This window comes from Triticum dicoccoides, chromosome 7A (assembly GCF_002162155.2).
Source record: "Triticum dicoccoides isolate Atlit2015 ecotype Zavitan chromosome 7A, WEW_v2.0, whole genome shotgun sequence".
NCBI lineage: Eukaryota > Viridiplantae > Streptophyta > Magnoliopsida > Poales > Poaceae > Triticum > Triticum dicoccoides.
Window position 1 is genome coordinate 96,986,255 of NC_041392.1, and position 16,216 is coordinate 97,002,470.

Genomic DNA, 16,216 nt, shown 5'->3' on the forward strand with positions numbered 1-16,216 from the left:
GTACCTAAGGGCGAGAGTCACATTAGAGGTGGACAAGCCCTTGAGGAGATGGATACTGATTGAATCAAAGAGGAGAAAGTGCATGGATCCGTATGACATACAGTATGAGAATGTCCCTCATTTTTGCTTCTCGTGTGGGCGTCTAGGACACTTCGATCTGTACTGTCCGACGCCTGGAATAAGAGATGAGAATGGCGATCTTCCCTTTGGGAGGGGTCTACGCGCGCCAGAGGATCGTAAAAGGCCAACATCAAGTGAAAATTCTGGGAAAGATCAGAGCGGCACGCAAAACAGTAAGGCAGAAACTCGCAACTCTTCCTCGGGAGTAGATGGCGGTACGGAGGTCACATCCCCGTTGAAGCCGAGCACCCAGCAGAACAAACGAAAGGGTGGACCTCAGGGACCGAAACAAGTGTACAGACAGATTCAGATGCCCCTTCTCATGAATTCAACTCATAATGAGATGGCGGCAGATGTTGGTTATACAAACTCGTTGGTAGAGAGTCAGAAGGGTGAACTCGATCCAGCAGTTGGGGAGGGAGAGACCCGTGAACCAAAGAAAAAGAAACCCACACCAACTAGCTCCTAGAATTTGGCAGAGGCTGCTAGACAGCCCTGCCCGGGTCAATGGGTTGTTTGAGCTGGAACTGCCGGGGGCTTGGGAACCCCGGGGCAGTTCGCGAGCTTCGCAGTATTGTGAAGCAAGAAGTGCCCGGTCTCCTTTTCGTTATGGAGACAAAGATAGCAGCAGCAAGAGTGGAAAGCCTACAGAATTTATTGGGTTTTGCGGGTTGTTTCGCAGTTAACAGTGTGGGACTCAGCGGAGGGATTGGCTTGTTCTGGACAGCTGATTTTGATGTGGAGTTAAAGAACTACAATGCCGGCCATATTGATGTTATGGTGCGGAGGAAGAATAACTTAGCTAAGGAATGGAGAGTAACCGGTTTCGATGGAGCTCCACGGGTTGAGGATAGACACCTTAGTTGGAGATTCATGAGAACACTTTATGCAATTTAGCATGATGCCTGGATGTGCATCGGAGATTTTAATGAAACATTGTTTGGTTCTGAACATTTCTCGAGAACACCACGTCCTGAGTGGCAGATGCGTGCCTTCCGGGAAGTCACGGATGAATGTATGCTTACTGATTTGGGTTGGACAGGAGTTGAATATACATGGGATAATAGACAATCAGGGGGGTCAAATGTCAAAGCTAGAATTGACTGAGCTTTTGGCAATGCAGCTTTGATGAGCATGTTTGAAAACATCAAAGTGTGGCACATCGTGGCTACGGAGTCCGACCACTGTTTCTTCATGGCGGATCTCCGGGAGCGACTTGGGGGAAATCGAACAAGAGGGCCTCGGCCGTTTCGGTACGAAGACGTTTGGCAAACGCATGTCGACTATGACAAGCTAGTTCTTGATAAATGGAACAGATGTGCTGGAGTTCATGGTTTGCAAGGGGTTAACCAAGCGTTGCAGCAACTATAAGAAGACTTATCATCCTGGGGAGCATGAGAGTTTGGTTGCTTGGCGCGTAAAATCCGCAAACTGCGTGAGAAGCTTACACGGCTGCGGGAGCGGTCAGTTGGAAGGGGACCGTCCGATGAAGAAAAAAAGGTCACTAAACAGCTGAAACTTGCACTCCAGCAAGAAGAGATTTGGATTCGTCAGAGGTCCCGAGTCACATGGTTACGACAGGGGGACAGAAACACGGGCTACTTCCAGGCCCAGGCCTCACAACGTAAACGCATGAACAAAGTTGAGGGGCTGGAACGTGCGGATGGCTCAAAATGCAGTTCTGCAGAAGAGGATCATGCGGAGGTTCTAGCCTTTTATCAAGCTTTATATTCGTCAAGAGGGTTTCATCCACCTGACGAATTGTTACAGCATGTCCCTCACCGGGTGACAGATGCCATGAATGATGAGCTAGAAAAACCTTACACCAAAGAGGAAGTCAGACACGCTCTCTTTCAAATGGCTCCGTCGAAAGCCCCAGGAGTGGATGGGTTTACAGCGGGTTTTTTCCAACGTCACTGGCATTTCTTGAAAGATGACATTGTTCCGGCTGTGCTGGATTTCTTGGATGGAGGAGAACTACCAGAGGGTATGAATGATACTTCCATTACGCTGATCCCAAAGGTACGGTTTCCACAAAAAATATCACAATACCGTCCTATTTCTTTGTGTCCGGTTTTGTACAAAATAGTTGCCAAGGCTATTGCTAACCGTACAAGACAGTGTTTGGATGAGGTTATTGGTGATGAACAGAGTGCTTTTGTCCCTGGCCGCCTAATCACTGACAACGTGTTAATTGCGCATGAAAGTGTGCATGCTATGAGGAGACGGAAGAAGGGGGCAAATGCAGTGTGTGCAGTGAAATTAGACATGATGAAGGTGTACGACCGGGTGGAATGGCACTATCTCGAGTCAATCATGTTGAGATTGGGTTTCGGTGCAGAGTTCGTGATATTGGTCCTGAATTGTGTGACATCAGTGAGATTTTCTATTCGGGTTAATGGCGAACTGCTGCCTTTCTTCACCCCTTCATGTGGTTTAAGGCAAGGTGATCCTATATCGCCATACCTCTTCCTCTTGTGTGCCGAGGGGTTTACGTCCTTGCTGAATAATTATGGGGGGGCTCAAGTGGATAGAGGGATTCGAGTGAGTTATCGGTCGCCGTGGATAAACCACTTACTCTTCGTGGATGACAGCTTAATTTTTACGCAAGCATTGGAACAGAGTGGCCACCGGCTGAATGATATTTTGCGGATTTATGGGGAATGTTCGGGTCAAGCAATAAACAAGGAAAAGAGTTCAATTTATTTTAGCCCGAATACTCCTGCTACAACCCGTCAAAGGCTAAAGCAAATTCTGAATATCTCGGTTGAGGCATTCAGCGAACGATATCTGGGTCTTCCCACTGCAGTGGGGCGGATTACAAGTGGCACTTTTAATCATATTTGAGAGAGAATCTATAGCAAGCTCCAAGGAGGCTCAGAACGCATGATTTCTTGTGCGGGAAGAGAAGTTAGATTAAAAACTGTGGCACAAGCTATACTAACCTTTAGCATGTCCTGTTTCAAATTGACGAAGAAGGTGTGTAAAAGCTTGGTGTCGCTTATGGCAAAATACTGGTGGAGTTCATCCTTAGATCGCCGATCTATGTATTGGTTGGCCTGGAATGCAATGTCACAACCGAAAATCAGTGGAGGAATGGGATTCCGGGACCTAGAACTGTTCAACCTAGCCTTGTTAGGCAAGCATGGCTGGAAGTTGATGACAGAACCTAATTCTCTGTGTGCTCGGGTACTGAAAGGGAGATACTTTCCGTTCACCGATTTTATGCAAGCTACAGCGCCTAAAAGTTCCTCAGCTACTTGGCGAGCAGTTATCGAGGGAAGGAAAGCCCTGCAGACCGGTCTGATAAAGTGTGTTGGTACTGGAACGATGATTTCCATATGGGAGGATAAGTGGATTCCCAGTACTGTGGCCATGATACCTACTAGAATCGGTAATGCACAAGTAAGTTTGGTGTCAGACTTAATTGATGATGATATTGGTATGTGGAAAGTCGATGTTATCAGACAAATATTCATTCCCCCTGATGCAGATGCAATCCTAAATATACCGATCAGAACGGGTGGACATGAAGATATATTGGCCTGGGCGTTTGAGAAGTATGGGACCTACACTGTAAAATCTGTGTATCGCTCTCTTGTGAATCAGAACGAGCATAAAGCTCTAGAGGAAGGGACGCATACGGAAACCTCAGAGACAGAAAAACAGTTGTGGTCTCGGTTGTGGAAACTCCAAGTAATGCCCAAGGTACAAGTGTTTTGGTGGCGAGTGCTGCGAGGAATTCTACCAGTTGAATCCTTGCTAAAGCATCGCCACATATCTACTGAAAGCACATGCAAGTTATGCATGCACACTGATGAGACCTTGATGCATGCTCTCATGCACTGTTCTCATGCGAGGAAATTCTAGGATGAGGCGCCAGAGTGGTTGCAAATCAAACGACCGGACCTACATCCTCTTACTTGGAAGAAGGACATTTTATGTGATCCTCGCTTCTCTGAATCGGAAAGGGCAAAGTTGGTCTCCATCATGTGGGCTATCTGGACCTCCCGCAATAACATCACACATGACAAAGGAGCTACCAACCCTATTCAGTCCATGATCATGACCCGCGATGCACTTGCTTTACTTGATATTCCACGTGAGCATGCTCAGATTCTGCCTGGCCATGGCTGGCGTCCCCCGGATGAGAACTGGGTGAAGATTAATACCGATGGTAGCATAGCTATGGATGCTCGTCGGGGTGGCGGTGGAGGAGTCGCGAGAACTCGCTCTGCATTCTTGGCAGCTTGGTGTAAACCATACAATGGGATCTCAGATCCGCTAGTTGTTGAAGCTCTCGCTTTACGAGACGGTGTCCTATTTGCAAAGCTGCGAGGTTTCTCCAAAATCATCATGGAAACTGACTGCCAAGACCTTGTCAACTTCTGGAATTTGCGTCAATCTTCTCGGACAATAGTGGCGCCTATCTTAGATGAAATAGGGGAGCATGCCTTGTCTTTTACTTCTTTTGTTGTTCAGCATGTTTCTAGATCAGCAAACACCTCCGCCCATCTGTGTGCTAGGCAAGCGAGCACTCTAGATGTGACGGACTGCTGGTTAGAGTCGAAACCTAGCTTTCTTGTAACTAGTCTCTTGGCAGATACTGCCGGAGCCTTTGCTGAATAAAACTCCCCGTATTTCCCGTAAAAAAAAGAGTATGTCCAATCAATTGGGACCCCCCTAACAACAAGTACGGACCTTCCTGTAACAGAAGGGGATGGGGAATCAAGCTAAATGAACATTGCCCACAAGATTTAGCAACACTAGCTCCATATGAAATACGGAGCACACCAAAACTTGTACAATCGAAGCAAAAATCCATCCACAAGCCTCGATCAGCAACTGCAAACCCTTGGAATATCTAACAAGCAAAGGGGAGGGCAACCACCTGAATGAAAATCCCACCTCCCATACAAATCACCTAAACAACTAGGAATAGGAAGGGACAACTAGGAATTCCTAGAAATTGGAGGATGGAGGGGGAAAACAATCTAAGCAAACCAAAATCTAGACATAGAGATGAACAAAAACAAACAATCAAGAGCAGAATGGGGAAGGTTGAACAAACAAGGTGACAAACCGCTACACCCCAAATGAATCTGATACCGGGGGTTCTTCGCTCCCATGTCCTGATGATTGTGGTCTTCTTTTAGTTATGTGGTTAGGTTTTTAGAGTCATAAAGTGTGGCAAACCTTGTTATGTTTAAATGACTGCCACCGGTTTGGTGGCATGTAGTTTTTCGCTTTTGTGTCCTTTGTGGCACCTTGAACCTGGCGTTTTAGCCCAGATGTTCTCACTTTTGTAAGGTTTTGGTTTCGTTTCTATGGAATGGAGCCAGGGGCTCCCCTTTGATTGAAATTTGATACCGAGGGTAGGAACCTCGAGTTCAAACACTCAATATCGCCATGGGAAGAAGATGAGGTAGTGTTCCCCGTAGCTTCTATTATCTATTCTCCCTCTCTTTCCTTGTAGCTTCTCTCCTCTCTGACCCCTGTTCTCCCTGTCTCTCGAGCGACAAGAAATGAACAAACAGACAAACAGGCGGGCAGCTTGCGAGCAGGAGGGGAAGCAATTAGTAAAAAAAACTAAAGAGAACCACTATTGGGCGGCTTGCAGGCAGCCCGAACACAAACCCAGGCCCGAGAAAAAACGAGATGGGAAGTCAGCACGAATCGTGGCACCTGATCAGACGGACCACAATTTGAATGAAAGCCTGTTGCTTTTCAGCCAGCCGAAAAATAGCAAAACCGTAGACAATTCATCAAAATGAAACATGAAAGGTGAGCTTTTATCTAAAGCTTGAGAAGTATTCACTGCATGCACCAGTGAGTCGATTTCCACATGAAAGTGGTCTCTAGATATCAGCCTTAATTTCCGCATGAAATCAATCTTGACCATGAACAAACCTTCAACCAACAACAAATTAGGATACGCATATGTCTAGATCATGGCTCAGCAGTTCGCCGGAGCAATTTTCCCATGCACAAAATATCACCAAAACGGCTCCAAGTTCAAAGCACCGGCTAATCAAGCGGCAGGACCAGCTTGGTGGCGTCGAGGCGCGGGTAGTGCCGGAGCACGACGCCCTTCACTTTTACGTAACCTTTTCTCTCATTTTATTTTTGCGCACATTTTTAAAGTGTTTATCTCACATTTTCTCTTATCATTTTACTTTTTGCATGGTGCCTCACTATAGCTCCCCGTGCGCAACCACATTTGGCTGCCCAACTAAAGCCGTGCATGTTATTTTTCTTTCTTAATGTATCCTTTTCTTTTGCATGGTTTCCACTTACTTTTCATAACAAAGAAAATAGTATATTAAAGCCAACCAACTTTTTTCAAGATCATCTTAAGACACACAAATAGAAATTAAACAAAAACTTTGGATAAACGATGGATTCTTTCTCCCAAACTCATCAATGATTCGTCATGTGTGAAGCTCCATCCCCATCTGGATATCTAAAACACCATTGAAGCCAGAAAAAAGGTGTTGACGCAGCGCCTAAGGAGTGAAATTGAGCGTTGTCCTGAAAAAAAATGCGATAAAGAGGACTGGACAACAATGCCATATTCGATTACCTACTCCGAACCTAATCATCGCCCCAATAAAACCGAACCTGACCAAATGTCGCCGATTGGAGAAAGGAAGACAAGATAGGGGCAAGTCTTCCCATCGGCGAGGGTCACTCCAATGCAAGGTTATTGATTGCACTACATCCGACTGTCATGTGACTTAATGAAATATGTTCATATTTGTGTTAACATTTTGGAGCATATTCATCATTTTTCATACGTGACCAGACATCAGAGCATAGAAACCATGCCGCTTGTTTTGCCATTGCTGAATCGAGATATAAGAACCATTGTTCATGAACATATTTTGCACCAAATGGATATGAAATGCTTCTGATGATTATCACTGTTAGCACTCATGAGCCATTCGTAGAACACAAACATAAACGACATTTTTGCTAGAAGACCGCAAGCAACAACATTGGACCTGGATCTTCACAGTATCATGGCAAATTCGGGCACTATTCCCATTTTGGATCATTCTCCGAAGATAAAAATCCCCATGGCCGATCCAGTAATCACACGAATGAATAGTGAATGGTGAGCTTTTATCTGAACCATGAAACCCATTCACTGCATGCAACATCGTCGAGTCGATTTCTCCACCGAAGTGCCAGATCATGAAACCATGAAAAGACCAAACCAGCAACAAATCATGGCCTGGCTAAATCTCTGCACACGATGTTGCTATGTGCTAGAGCAGTTTCCCCATGTACTCCAAAAGATCAACAAAAACGACTCCAAGTTCCAACTAATCAGACTCAGACCGAGCTAATCAAGCGGCAGCTCCAGCTTGCCGGCGTCGACGTGCGGGTAGTGCCGGAGCGCGACGCGCTTCATCTCCTCTGCGCCGCGCAGGTACGCCGGCAGCGCATGCTCGGCCAGCCGCCGCGTGTACTCCCCGGACCCCAGGAACTGCTGCACCGCCCTGGCCTGGGCAATCTCCAGCTCTGCCTTCACCTTTTCGAGCTCCGCCACCGCCGCCTGCCTCGCCGCCTTCTCCTTCTCCACTTGCTCCCACAGCGCCAGGTTGTCGCGCTCGCGCGCCACAACCTTTTCGTCCAGCTCCAGCGCGTAGTTCAGGGAGAAGGTCGCGTAGTTCGCGGCCTGCACGCGCCATTGTTGCCGCCGAACGGCACAAACAGACAATGTGATGCTGGTCTGGACATGCACCGACGGACGAACGATTTGTTTGTTTGGAAATGTACCTGGAGCACTGCAACGTAGCTCGACGCCAGGAGGTCGGAGGGCTTGGACGCCGCGAAGTGGCGCTCCCGCGACGGCGTGACGAGGCCCTCTAGAACCTTCTGCGCGGCCTTCCAGCCGGCGCCGTCGCCGTCGTGTGTGTCGGGTACGGGGGAGCGCGGTGACCGCGGGTCAAAGCCCGACGGGGCACGCGGGGTGGACACTGGGGCGGCGCAATGATGCCCGTTTGTTGCAGTCCCCTCCTCCCGTCTCCTCTTCTTCCCGGACATGGGAAGCGTGTCGCCGTGCGCCTCGCTTTTCACCTGCTCCGTCCGTGCCGCCGGCGCCGCCGTCTTCTCCACTGGCATTTTGTCAGTCATGTCGCGGACGGGTGGATCCACCCCTAGCACACAAACAACAACAGTCAAACACCTTTCACCGTGAGTATGTGCCAATAGAACGCTTACCTTTGGCAACAGTAGAACGGGGAGAAGGCTGAGGTGGTGGCGGTGCGCCGGCGAGGTCCGCGGACAAGGCCGCAGCAAGATCCGTCTGCCGGAGGTAAGCCCGGAGATCACGCGCTGTGCCGTGTACGGCTAGCAGCTTTTCCCCCGACTGCTTCTGGTGGCTCGTGAGCGCCGGACCTGCGGCGGAGCTCTTGTACGGCGGCTCGCCCCAGCGCACAGGGCAGCGCCATGACTCCGGCGACGTCAGGAAGAAGAAAGCCCCTTTCCACTCCCTCTCAGATTGCGAATAGCTCGTGCCAGTGAAGAGCACTCCGGCGAACGCCCTGCAGCGGAAGTAGTACCAGTCGTTCCGGTTGTACAGCTTGAAGAAGTGCCGGAACAGAGCCATGGACGGCGGCACGCCGGCCTCGTGGCAGATCGCCACGAACCCCACCAGGACGCGCCACCCGTTTATGGAGAGCTGGCCCGGCGCGAGGCCGAAGTGGTTGAGCGCGTCGCAGAAGAAGGGGTGCAGCGGGAAGCGCACCCCGGTCTCCAGCATGTGGGCGTACACGCAGACGGACCCCCGCGGAGGCGCGCTGCACGCGCGCAGCTCGCCGGCGGGGCGCGCGGCGAACCCCCTCGGCACGTCGTGGTTCTTGCAGAGGGCGTCGACCGCGGCCTGGGTGGTCAGGGTGGAGGCGATGCGCTCGGCGGCGGACCTCGAGGGCGCGCCGGATGCGGCGCCGTCGTCGCCTCTCTCGTCGTCGCTGAGGACGACGACGGGGGATGGGGCGGGGGAGGAAGGCATCGCGTCGAGTGGCTTCCGCCTCGACGGCGCCGGAGGAGAAGCAGATGTGAGTCGTTGTGTCGAGGGTTTTTCTCTTTCTGCCACTCTGCTTTGGCTCGTTTTGGGAATGCACACCTATCTGTCCCTTGCATTCATGGTAAATTTAGATATCCGAGAATTTTACCTTTTTTTCTCCTGAAGGATGGAATATGGGTACTCCCTCCTTCCATCTATATAGGGTCTAATGCGTTTTTCGAGGCTAACTTTGACCAAATGTTAGAGCAATAATATATAACATGCAACTTACACAAAGCGCATCATCAAATTCGTATGTGAAAGGAGCTTTCAATGATATAATTTTCACATTATGCATGGCATGTACTATTAATTTTATCAATAGTCAAAGGCGGTCTTAAAAGCCGCATTAGGCCCTATATAGATGGAAGGAGGGAGTAGTCAGGGTAGAGTCAAGGTTTTAGTTTGGACCCTAATTAAATGACGCTCCGTGCATTGCTGCGTGAATTTGTTGTACTAGTAGATTTTTTTAAGTAATGGCCACATACTCCCTTCTTTCTGGTTTATAGGGCTCAATTCAAAAATCTCACCAACCAAATTCTCAAAAAAAAAAAAAAATCTCACCAACCAAGGTGGATGATGAGTGGTGAAATACTTTTTGTAATTTGCAAAAACATCTAATTAATGCTCTTGTTTTTTCTCAAAAGATTATGTTTATCAATACATTAATTGCAATGTATGCATGCATAAAGTACATGCATTGGTCAATTTTCTCTTAATACTTGCATGCAATGATTTAATACACCTTCGAATCTGAACATGTGATGGGAAACAACCAAATTGAGCCTTATAAAATAGAAAAACTAAAATTTTAAGATAAGCCTTATAAACCAAAAAGGAGGGAGTATCAAATAAGATAACACTTTGAATAAATAATATTATGATGAAGTATTTCATATATTGGTTCTAATGATTGGAAGATAATAGTACTGCACTACAGATTGCAGTGTAGATCCTAAACAAACTGCGGCTTGTAATTCTTCTCATGCACGTGACTTCACTTAACCAATAGAATAGTGATACATGCATATCATTCGAATTGCATGCTGGGGAATATTGTACTCCTTTCGTCCGGAATTACTTGTTGCAGAAATTAGATAAAAACAAATTTATCCGAAATTAAAATGCGTCTACGCACGTCCATTTTTTCGATAAGTATTTTCGGGGAGGGGGGGGGGGCTATCACAACAATTAAAATCCATAGATATAGCAGTAAAATAGTGACAAATTGTCTTAGAAACACATGAGGAAAATAATTGGATTTAAGAACCACCTGCAGGCTACATTCTCTTTTCTCTTCAATATAAACCTGGATGAGCGGGGCAGAATCAATGGATGCCTCAATAAGAAGAGATGTGTCATGGCCAACACTGGCGGCACCAGCTTGAGATGGGTGTCAAATATCAATGTCGTTGACAATGGTAGATCACAACAATGAGCCCAGTTGGTCTACGTAGTTTCGTACCGAAATGTTATCAACACTCGAAAAATCATGAGGGATCATTGTTGTTTGTAGTAACCCGGCGACCTGCAAGGTAAAAAAAGAACTCTTCATCTGATGATGCAACACTCAAAAAAATTAGGGCATCTAAAAAGGTTTTAGGTAACTAGAATTTTTTCTTTCATAGCTGATGATGTAAAATAGGGCATCAGAAAAAATCTACAATAGAAGATGATGTAGAATAGGTCACAAACTATCTTCATCTCCACCGTTGCACACATATTGAAACATAACATGAGCTATGAATACAATTAAACATTGCAAGATCATCATACACATATCAACAACATATCAAAGTGTACAATAGCACCAACTTAGCACATTTTGAGGCTGCTGGTATTTGTTGTAGTGCACTATTTAAACTTTGCCCAAAGAGAATGAGGAGCTAGAAAGGTTCTAGAGAGAATATTTAGGGTACTCCAAGCCCCTTTTGAAGTTGTTTTGAGGACCTGCAAAAAAAATTGTAAACGTTGTGTGAGGTGATGATAGCTAGTGTGATCATGCCTAACATGATTATCTGGGAAAAGGGTGACGGAGTTCGCCACGATTTGGAATCTGAGCACATAAGTAATCCTATCAAACTTCCATAGCATAACACAACAATGTTTGAGGAATTTATACAAACTAGTAAATGCAACCATGCAATGCATGTTGATATATGGTAGAATACTAATTGCAAATTGATTGTTAATATTTGGTAGAATGTTACTTGCACATTGATATTAGGTACGATGACAGTGGTATGGTAATAGTGTGATTAGCATACATATTGATATTTAATATGGTATTAATTGCACGGTAACATGTTGAACGCTTACCATCAGAGCAATTCATATCATTGGATTGGTTAATGGCCAAGATTAGTTGGATATGCCCCTCTAGGTCTTTTTATATTGATATAGATGTAGATGCATCAACAGATTTGCCATCGAGCAACTCATGGAAACTTCGGAATGACTGGGTTGAAGATCTGTAGGCGCTTTGACTGGAAAACTACAAAATATGTGTGAATAAATTGAATTCAAATTTGGAAATTTTTATTCCAAATTTTTATTTTTGGATGTAATATTTATATATTTAAATTACTGTTGTGTTAGAATGTTTTTCCATTGTGACTGTGGTAGAAGGATGATTTAATTTTTAATTTTTTAGTACTTTGGATAAAACAAATTGGACAGATATTTAATGTATGCGTGGACATGCCTGGACATGTCCAACAACGTTTGATGTGTTCAAATTCATGCACGGTGTTGGAATGCCCTTAGAGCATCTACAATAGCTAATTCGAACCTTATACGCCCGCGGATGAGTCCGCGGAGAGGTCCGAGTTGTCCCTCTCCACAACCACACTTCTCAAATCTTGATACCCAAATCTATGCAAATCCATGCACGATGATCATACAACACAAATTCATCATACATTCAACAATACAAACATAGTTTAGCCTGAATAAATTCAGTGCATGCTAAAATAAAAATCTAATAGTTCATACATAGATATGTGAGAAACAAATGAATCAATGACTTCAGTAGCCGCGGTCATTGATCATCTTCTTCATGCGGAGGAATCACTTCTTCCCTTCCTCATCCAAGAAGATTACGAACAGATAGATGGACAACTTTATGCTAGTTCATTAAATTGCCAGCCATATGTTTATGTTTTATTGAAGAAATTCTACTAGTTTATTTTCCTATTTTACCTATACTGTGTATATAACAGATAGATGGACATGAAATGCTTTTGATGCTTAGCACTGTTTAGATTCATGAACAGTCTAGAAGATCACGAACGTAGTAAACCACATATGGCTGGCATATCACATACAACATCATTGGCCCTGGAATTTCACAAATGTCGCAAACAACGTGAACCGTGAAAAGGCGAGTTTTTATCTGAACCCTGAAACACATTCACTGCATGCAACATCATTGAGTCGATTTCCTCGTACAAGCGATATATCTTGACCGTGAACAAACCTTCCATCACCAACAAATTAGGATAGGCATGTGTGTAGTTCATGGCCCAGCAAAATCTCTGCAGTTGATGTTGCTATCTAGAGCAGTACAGTTTCCCCACGTACGCCAAAAGATCAACAAAAAACGACTCCAAGTTCCTTCCAGCTAATCAGACCGAGCTAATCAAGCGGCAGCTCCAGCTTGCCGGCGTCGAGGTGCGGGTAGTGCCGGAGCACGACGCGCTTCATTTCCTCGGCGCCGCGCAAGTACGCCGGCAGCGCTTGCTCCGCCACCCGCCGCGTGGACTCCTCCGACCCCAAGAACTGCTGCACCGCCGTCGCCTTGGCGCGCTCTCGCTTTGCCCTCTCCAGCTCCGCCTCCAGTGCCTGCCTCGCCGCCTTCTCCTTCTCCAGCTGCTCCCACAGCGCCAGGTTGTCGCGCTCCAGCGCCACCAGCTTCTCGTCCAGCTCCAGCGCGCAGGTCATGGAGAAGGTCGCGTAGTTCGCGGCCTGAACACGCCGCCGAACGGCACACACAAGACACAAACAATGTGATTCTACTGGAATATCTGTGTCCGGACATACATCTACGGACGAACGAATTGTTTGGAAATGTACCTGGAGCATTGCTATGTAGCTCGACGCCACGACGTCGGAGGGCTTCGACGTCGCGAATTGGAGCTCCCGCGACGGCGTGATGATGCCATCTAGGACCTTCCGCGCGGCCATCCAGTCAGCGCTATCTCCGTCGTGTGTCTCGGGTACGGGCGAGTGCGGTGACCGCGGGTCAAAGCTCGGCGGCGACGGTGGGGCATGCGGGTCAGACACCGGGGCGGCGCAGCCAAGCCCGTCTGTTGCAGTTACCTCCTCCCGTCTCCTCTTCTTTCCGGTCATAGGAAGCGTGTCGCCGTGCGCCTCGCCTTTCACCTGCTCCGTCCCTGCCGCCGGCGCCGCCGTCCTCCCCACTGGCATACTGTCAGTCATTTCGCGGGCAGGTGGATCCATCCCTGGCGCAAAAACAACAGTGAAATACCTTTCGCGGGGAGCATCTCCAACAGTCATTGGACAAGAGGAATCGGGAGTAGAGGGCTTACCTTTGGGAACAGTAGAAGGAGGAGAAGGCGGAGGTGATGCGCCGGCGAGGTTGGAGGAGAAGGCCGCAGCAAGATTTGCCTTACGGAGGTAAGCCCGGAGATCGACCGCGACGCCGTGTACTTCCAGCAGCTTTTTCGCCGACTGCTTCAGCTGGCTCGTTAGCACCGGATCTGCGGGGAAGCGCTTGGACGGGGGCTCGCCCCAAAGCACGGGGCACTGCCACGGCTCCGGCGACGTCAGGAAGAAGAAGCCCCCTTTCCACTCTCTGTCAGACTTGTTGTATTTCAGGCCAGCGAAGAGCACTCCGGCCTCTGCCCTGGAGCCGAACCAGTACCAGCCGCCCTTCCTGGTGACGGTGAGCAGCTTGAAGAAGTGCCGGAACAGCGGCACCGACGGCCGCACGCCGGCCTCGTGGCAGAGCGCGAAGAAACCGACCAGGACGCGCCACCCGTTGGGCGCGAGCTGCCCCGGCGCGAGGCCGAAGTGGGCGAGCGCGTCGCGGAAGAAGGCGTGCAGCGGGAAGCGCACCCCAGCCTCCAGCGCGTGGGCGTACACGCAGACGGCCCCCGGCGGAGGCGCGCTGCACGCGCGCAGGTCGCCGGCGGGGCGCGCGGCGAACTCCCTCGGGACGCCGTGCTTCCTGCAGACGGCGTCGACGTCGGCCTGCGTGACTAGGGACGACGCGATGCGCTCGGCGGCGGGCCCCGAGAGCGCGGCGGAGGCGGCGGCGGCGTCCTCGTCGTCGCTGTCGCTGAGGAGGACGATGGGGGGCGAGGGGGAGGAGGGGCGGGAGGAAGGCATCGCGTTGCGCTTGGTGGCTTCCGCCTCGACGGCGTGCTCGCCCTGCCGAAGGAAAAGCAGAGGTTTTTTTGTCTTTCTACTCCGCTTTGGGTGTACGCATGCACAGCTCTCTCTGATCTGTACGCTTGCATTCATGGCAAATTAAGATATTTCCGAATTTCCCTTTTTTTCTACTGGAATATACTCTCTCCGTAAATCTTTCCCTATCCCTATCCCTATCCCTATATATATATATATATATATACTAATAAAGCAAATAGTGCTTCTGGTCGTACGTCACTAAAATTACCCTTGGAGTTGTAAATAATTACCCACCATGCCACCGGTAAGTGGGAAAAAACGGTTCACTTAAATCGCGGACGGCTTATGTTTATTTAAGATAAGCCCATATCATTCATAACGCGAGGTAGAGTGGCGTGGTGGTATTAGCCTCACGTCTCCATACCTGAGACCCTTGTTCGATTCCTGGTTCTCTCCTTTTCACTTCTTTCTCAAAAAAGTGTGAGCATGCAGATTTTAAATATGCTATTATATTAATCATTTCTAAAATTTTGTTTACGATACAACCTTAATTAATATCTTCTTTACATGTGGTATTTTGGAAATGTCGGTTTACCATTGATATTTATGTTGTTAAATAAATTTGAAACATCTTGAGTATTCAAAAATCATCCAATCTTATGCTTTTTGCGAAACACCACTTATCATGTTGTTTGTTGTGTGGCATCGTGAAAGATTTCAAAGGATTCGCCGATGTTGTAAAGTGTGAGCATGATAGATGGATATTTTTTTCCCGTTGCAACGCACGGGCATGTTTTGCTAGTTAATATAAAAGTGTTTAAATAACTAAAATAGTGATCTAAACACTCTTATATTAGTTTACAGAGGGAGTATGTGTCAAATTATAAAGTTCAAAGTAGAAAAATGTAATAATCCAAGACCTGAGTAGATAAAACATGCATAAAAAACAAAAAAATGCGAACTCGAGGCATCCCAAGTCGGCACTTAGAAGAAATAAGAATGTCGAGGGAGCCTCAAGCTTCGGATCAAGGTGGCGGCGAGTAGACAGGCGCTGCTAGCCACTCGAGCTTTGCTAAGTCCTCATGCATGAAAAAAAACTCCTTATTTGATATATCTAACTCGCATGGAATTGCAATTCGAGTTAATCAGTTCAATGGAGGAAATGTCGAGCCGACAGTGACTCAGAGCTGAGGACGATGTTGCAGTGGCGTTCCTAGCTGAAAGGAGTCAAAGGTTGATGGGCCAGGAGAAGGATGGGGAGGACATGTCGCCTTCGAAAAAAAAGAGATGTAGGTGGTTTAAAAGGATGGTTGAGGGTAAAGACATACAGGCGGGCACATTTGAGTGCCACCTGCCACGTGTAGTGGCAACAGGCGGTTGGGCTGGCATTGCATCATGCAGATAAGAGGAAGGGGGAGACACCTAGCTGGAGGTAGGAGAAAGTACCGACGTTGTCCAATTTCGGTCTAACGGTCAAAAAATTGACTAACGGTAAAAAAGATCCAAACAACTTATAGTGGGTGCCTAAAAGCTCACAAAGTCTGATATATGATCACACCTCCTGTTAATTTCACCAAGTTAAGATATAGATAGAATGATGCGCTCTGCTTTGCTCAACTATAGTCGGGTTCTCCTCATCAATTGGTTGAC

The 16,216-nt window shown here is 47.5% G+C and overlaps 2 protein-coding genes across 2 annotated transcripts; both read right to left on the reverse strand.

Annotated features, from left to right (window-relative positions):
* Positions 1–7,271: 7,271 nt before the first annotated feature.
* On the reverse strand, positions 7,272–9,227 carry LOC119331188. Its single transcript, XM_037604362.1, has 3 exons — positions 8,350–9,227; positions 7,906–8,285; positions 7,272–7,804 (listed from the first exon to the last, which is right to left on the reverse strand). Exons 1-3 carry the CDS (start codon positions 9,137–9,139, stop codon positions 7,469–7,471), a joined length of 1,506 nt encoding a protein of 501 aa, XP_037460259.1. The 5' UTR covers positions 9,140–9,227; the 3' UTR covers positions 7,272–7,468.
* Positions 9,228–12,602: 3,375 nt separating this feature from the next.
* Positions 12,603–14,552, reverse strand: LOC119334717. The gene is made up of 3 exons (XM_037607258.1): positions 13,744–14,552; positions 13,268–13,656; positions 12,603–13,159 (listed from the first exon to the last, which is right to left on the reverse strand). The coding sequence occupies exons 1-3, from the start codon at positions 14,543–14,545 to the stop codon at positions 12,830–12,832; spliced, it is 1,521 nt and encodes a 506-aa protein (XP_037463155.1). The 5' UTR covers positions 14,546–14,552; the 3' UTR covers positions 12,603–12,829.
* Positions 14,553–16,216: the final 1,664 nt, after the last annotated feature.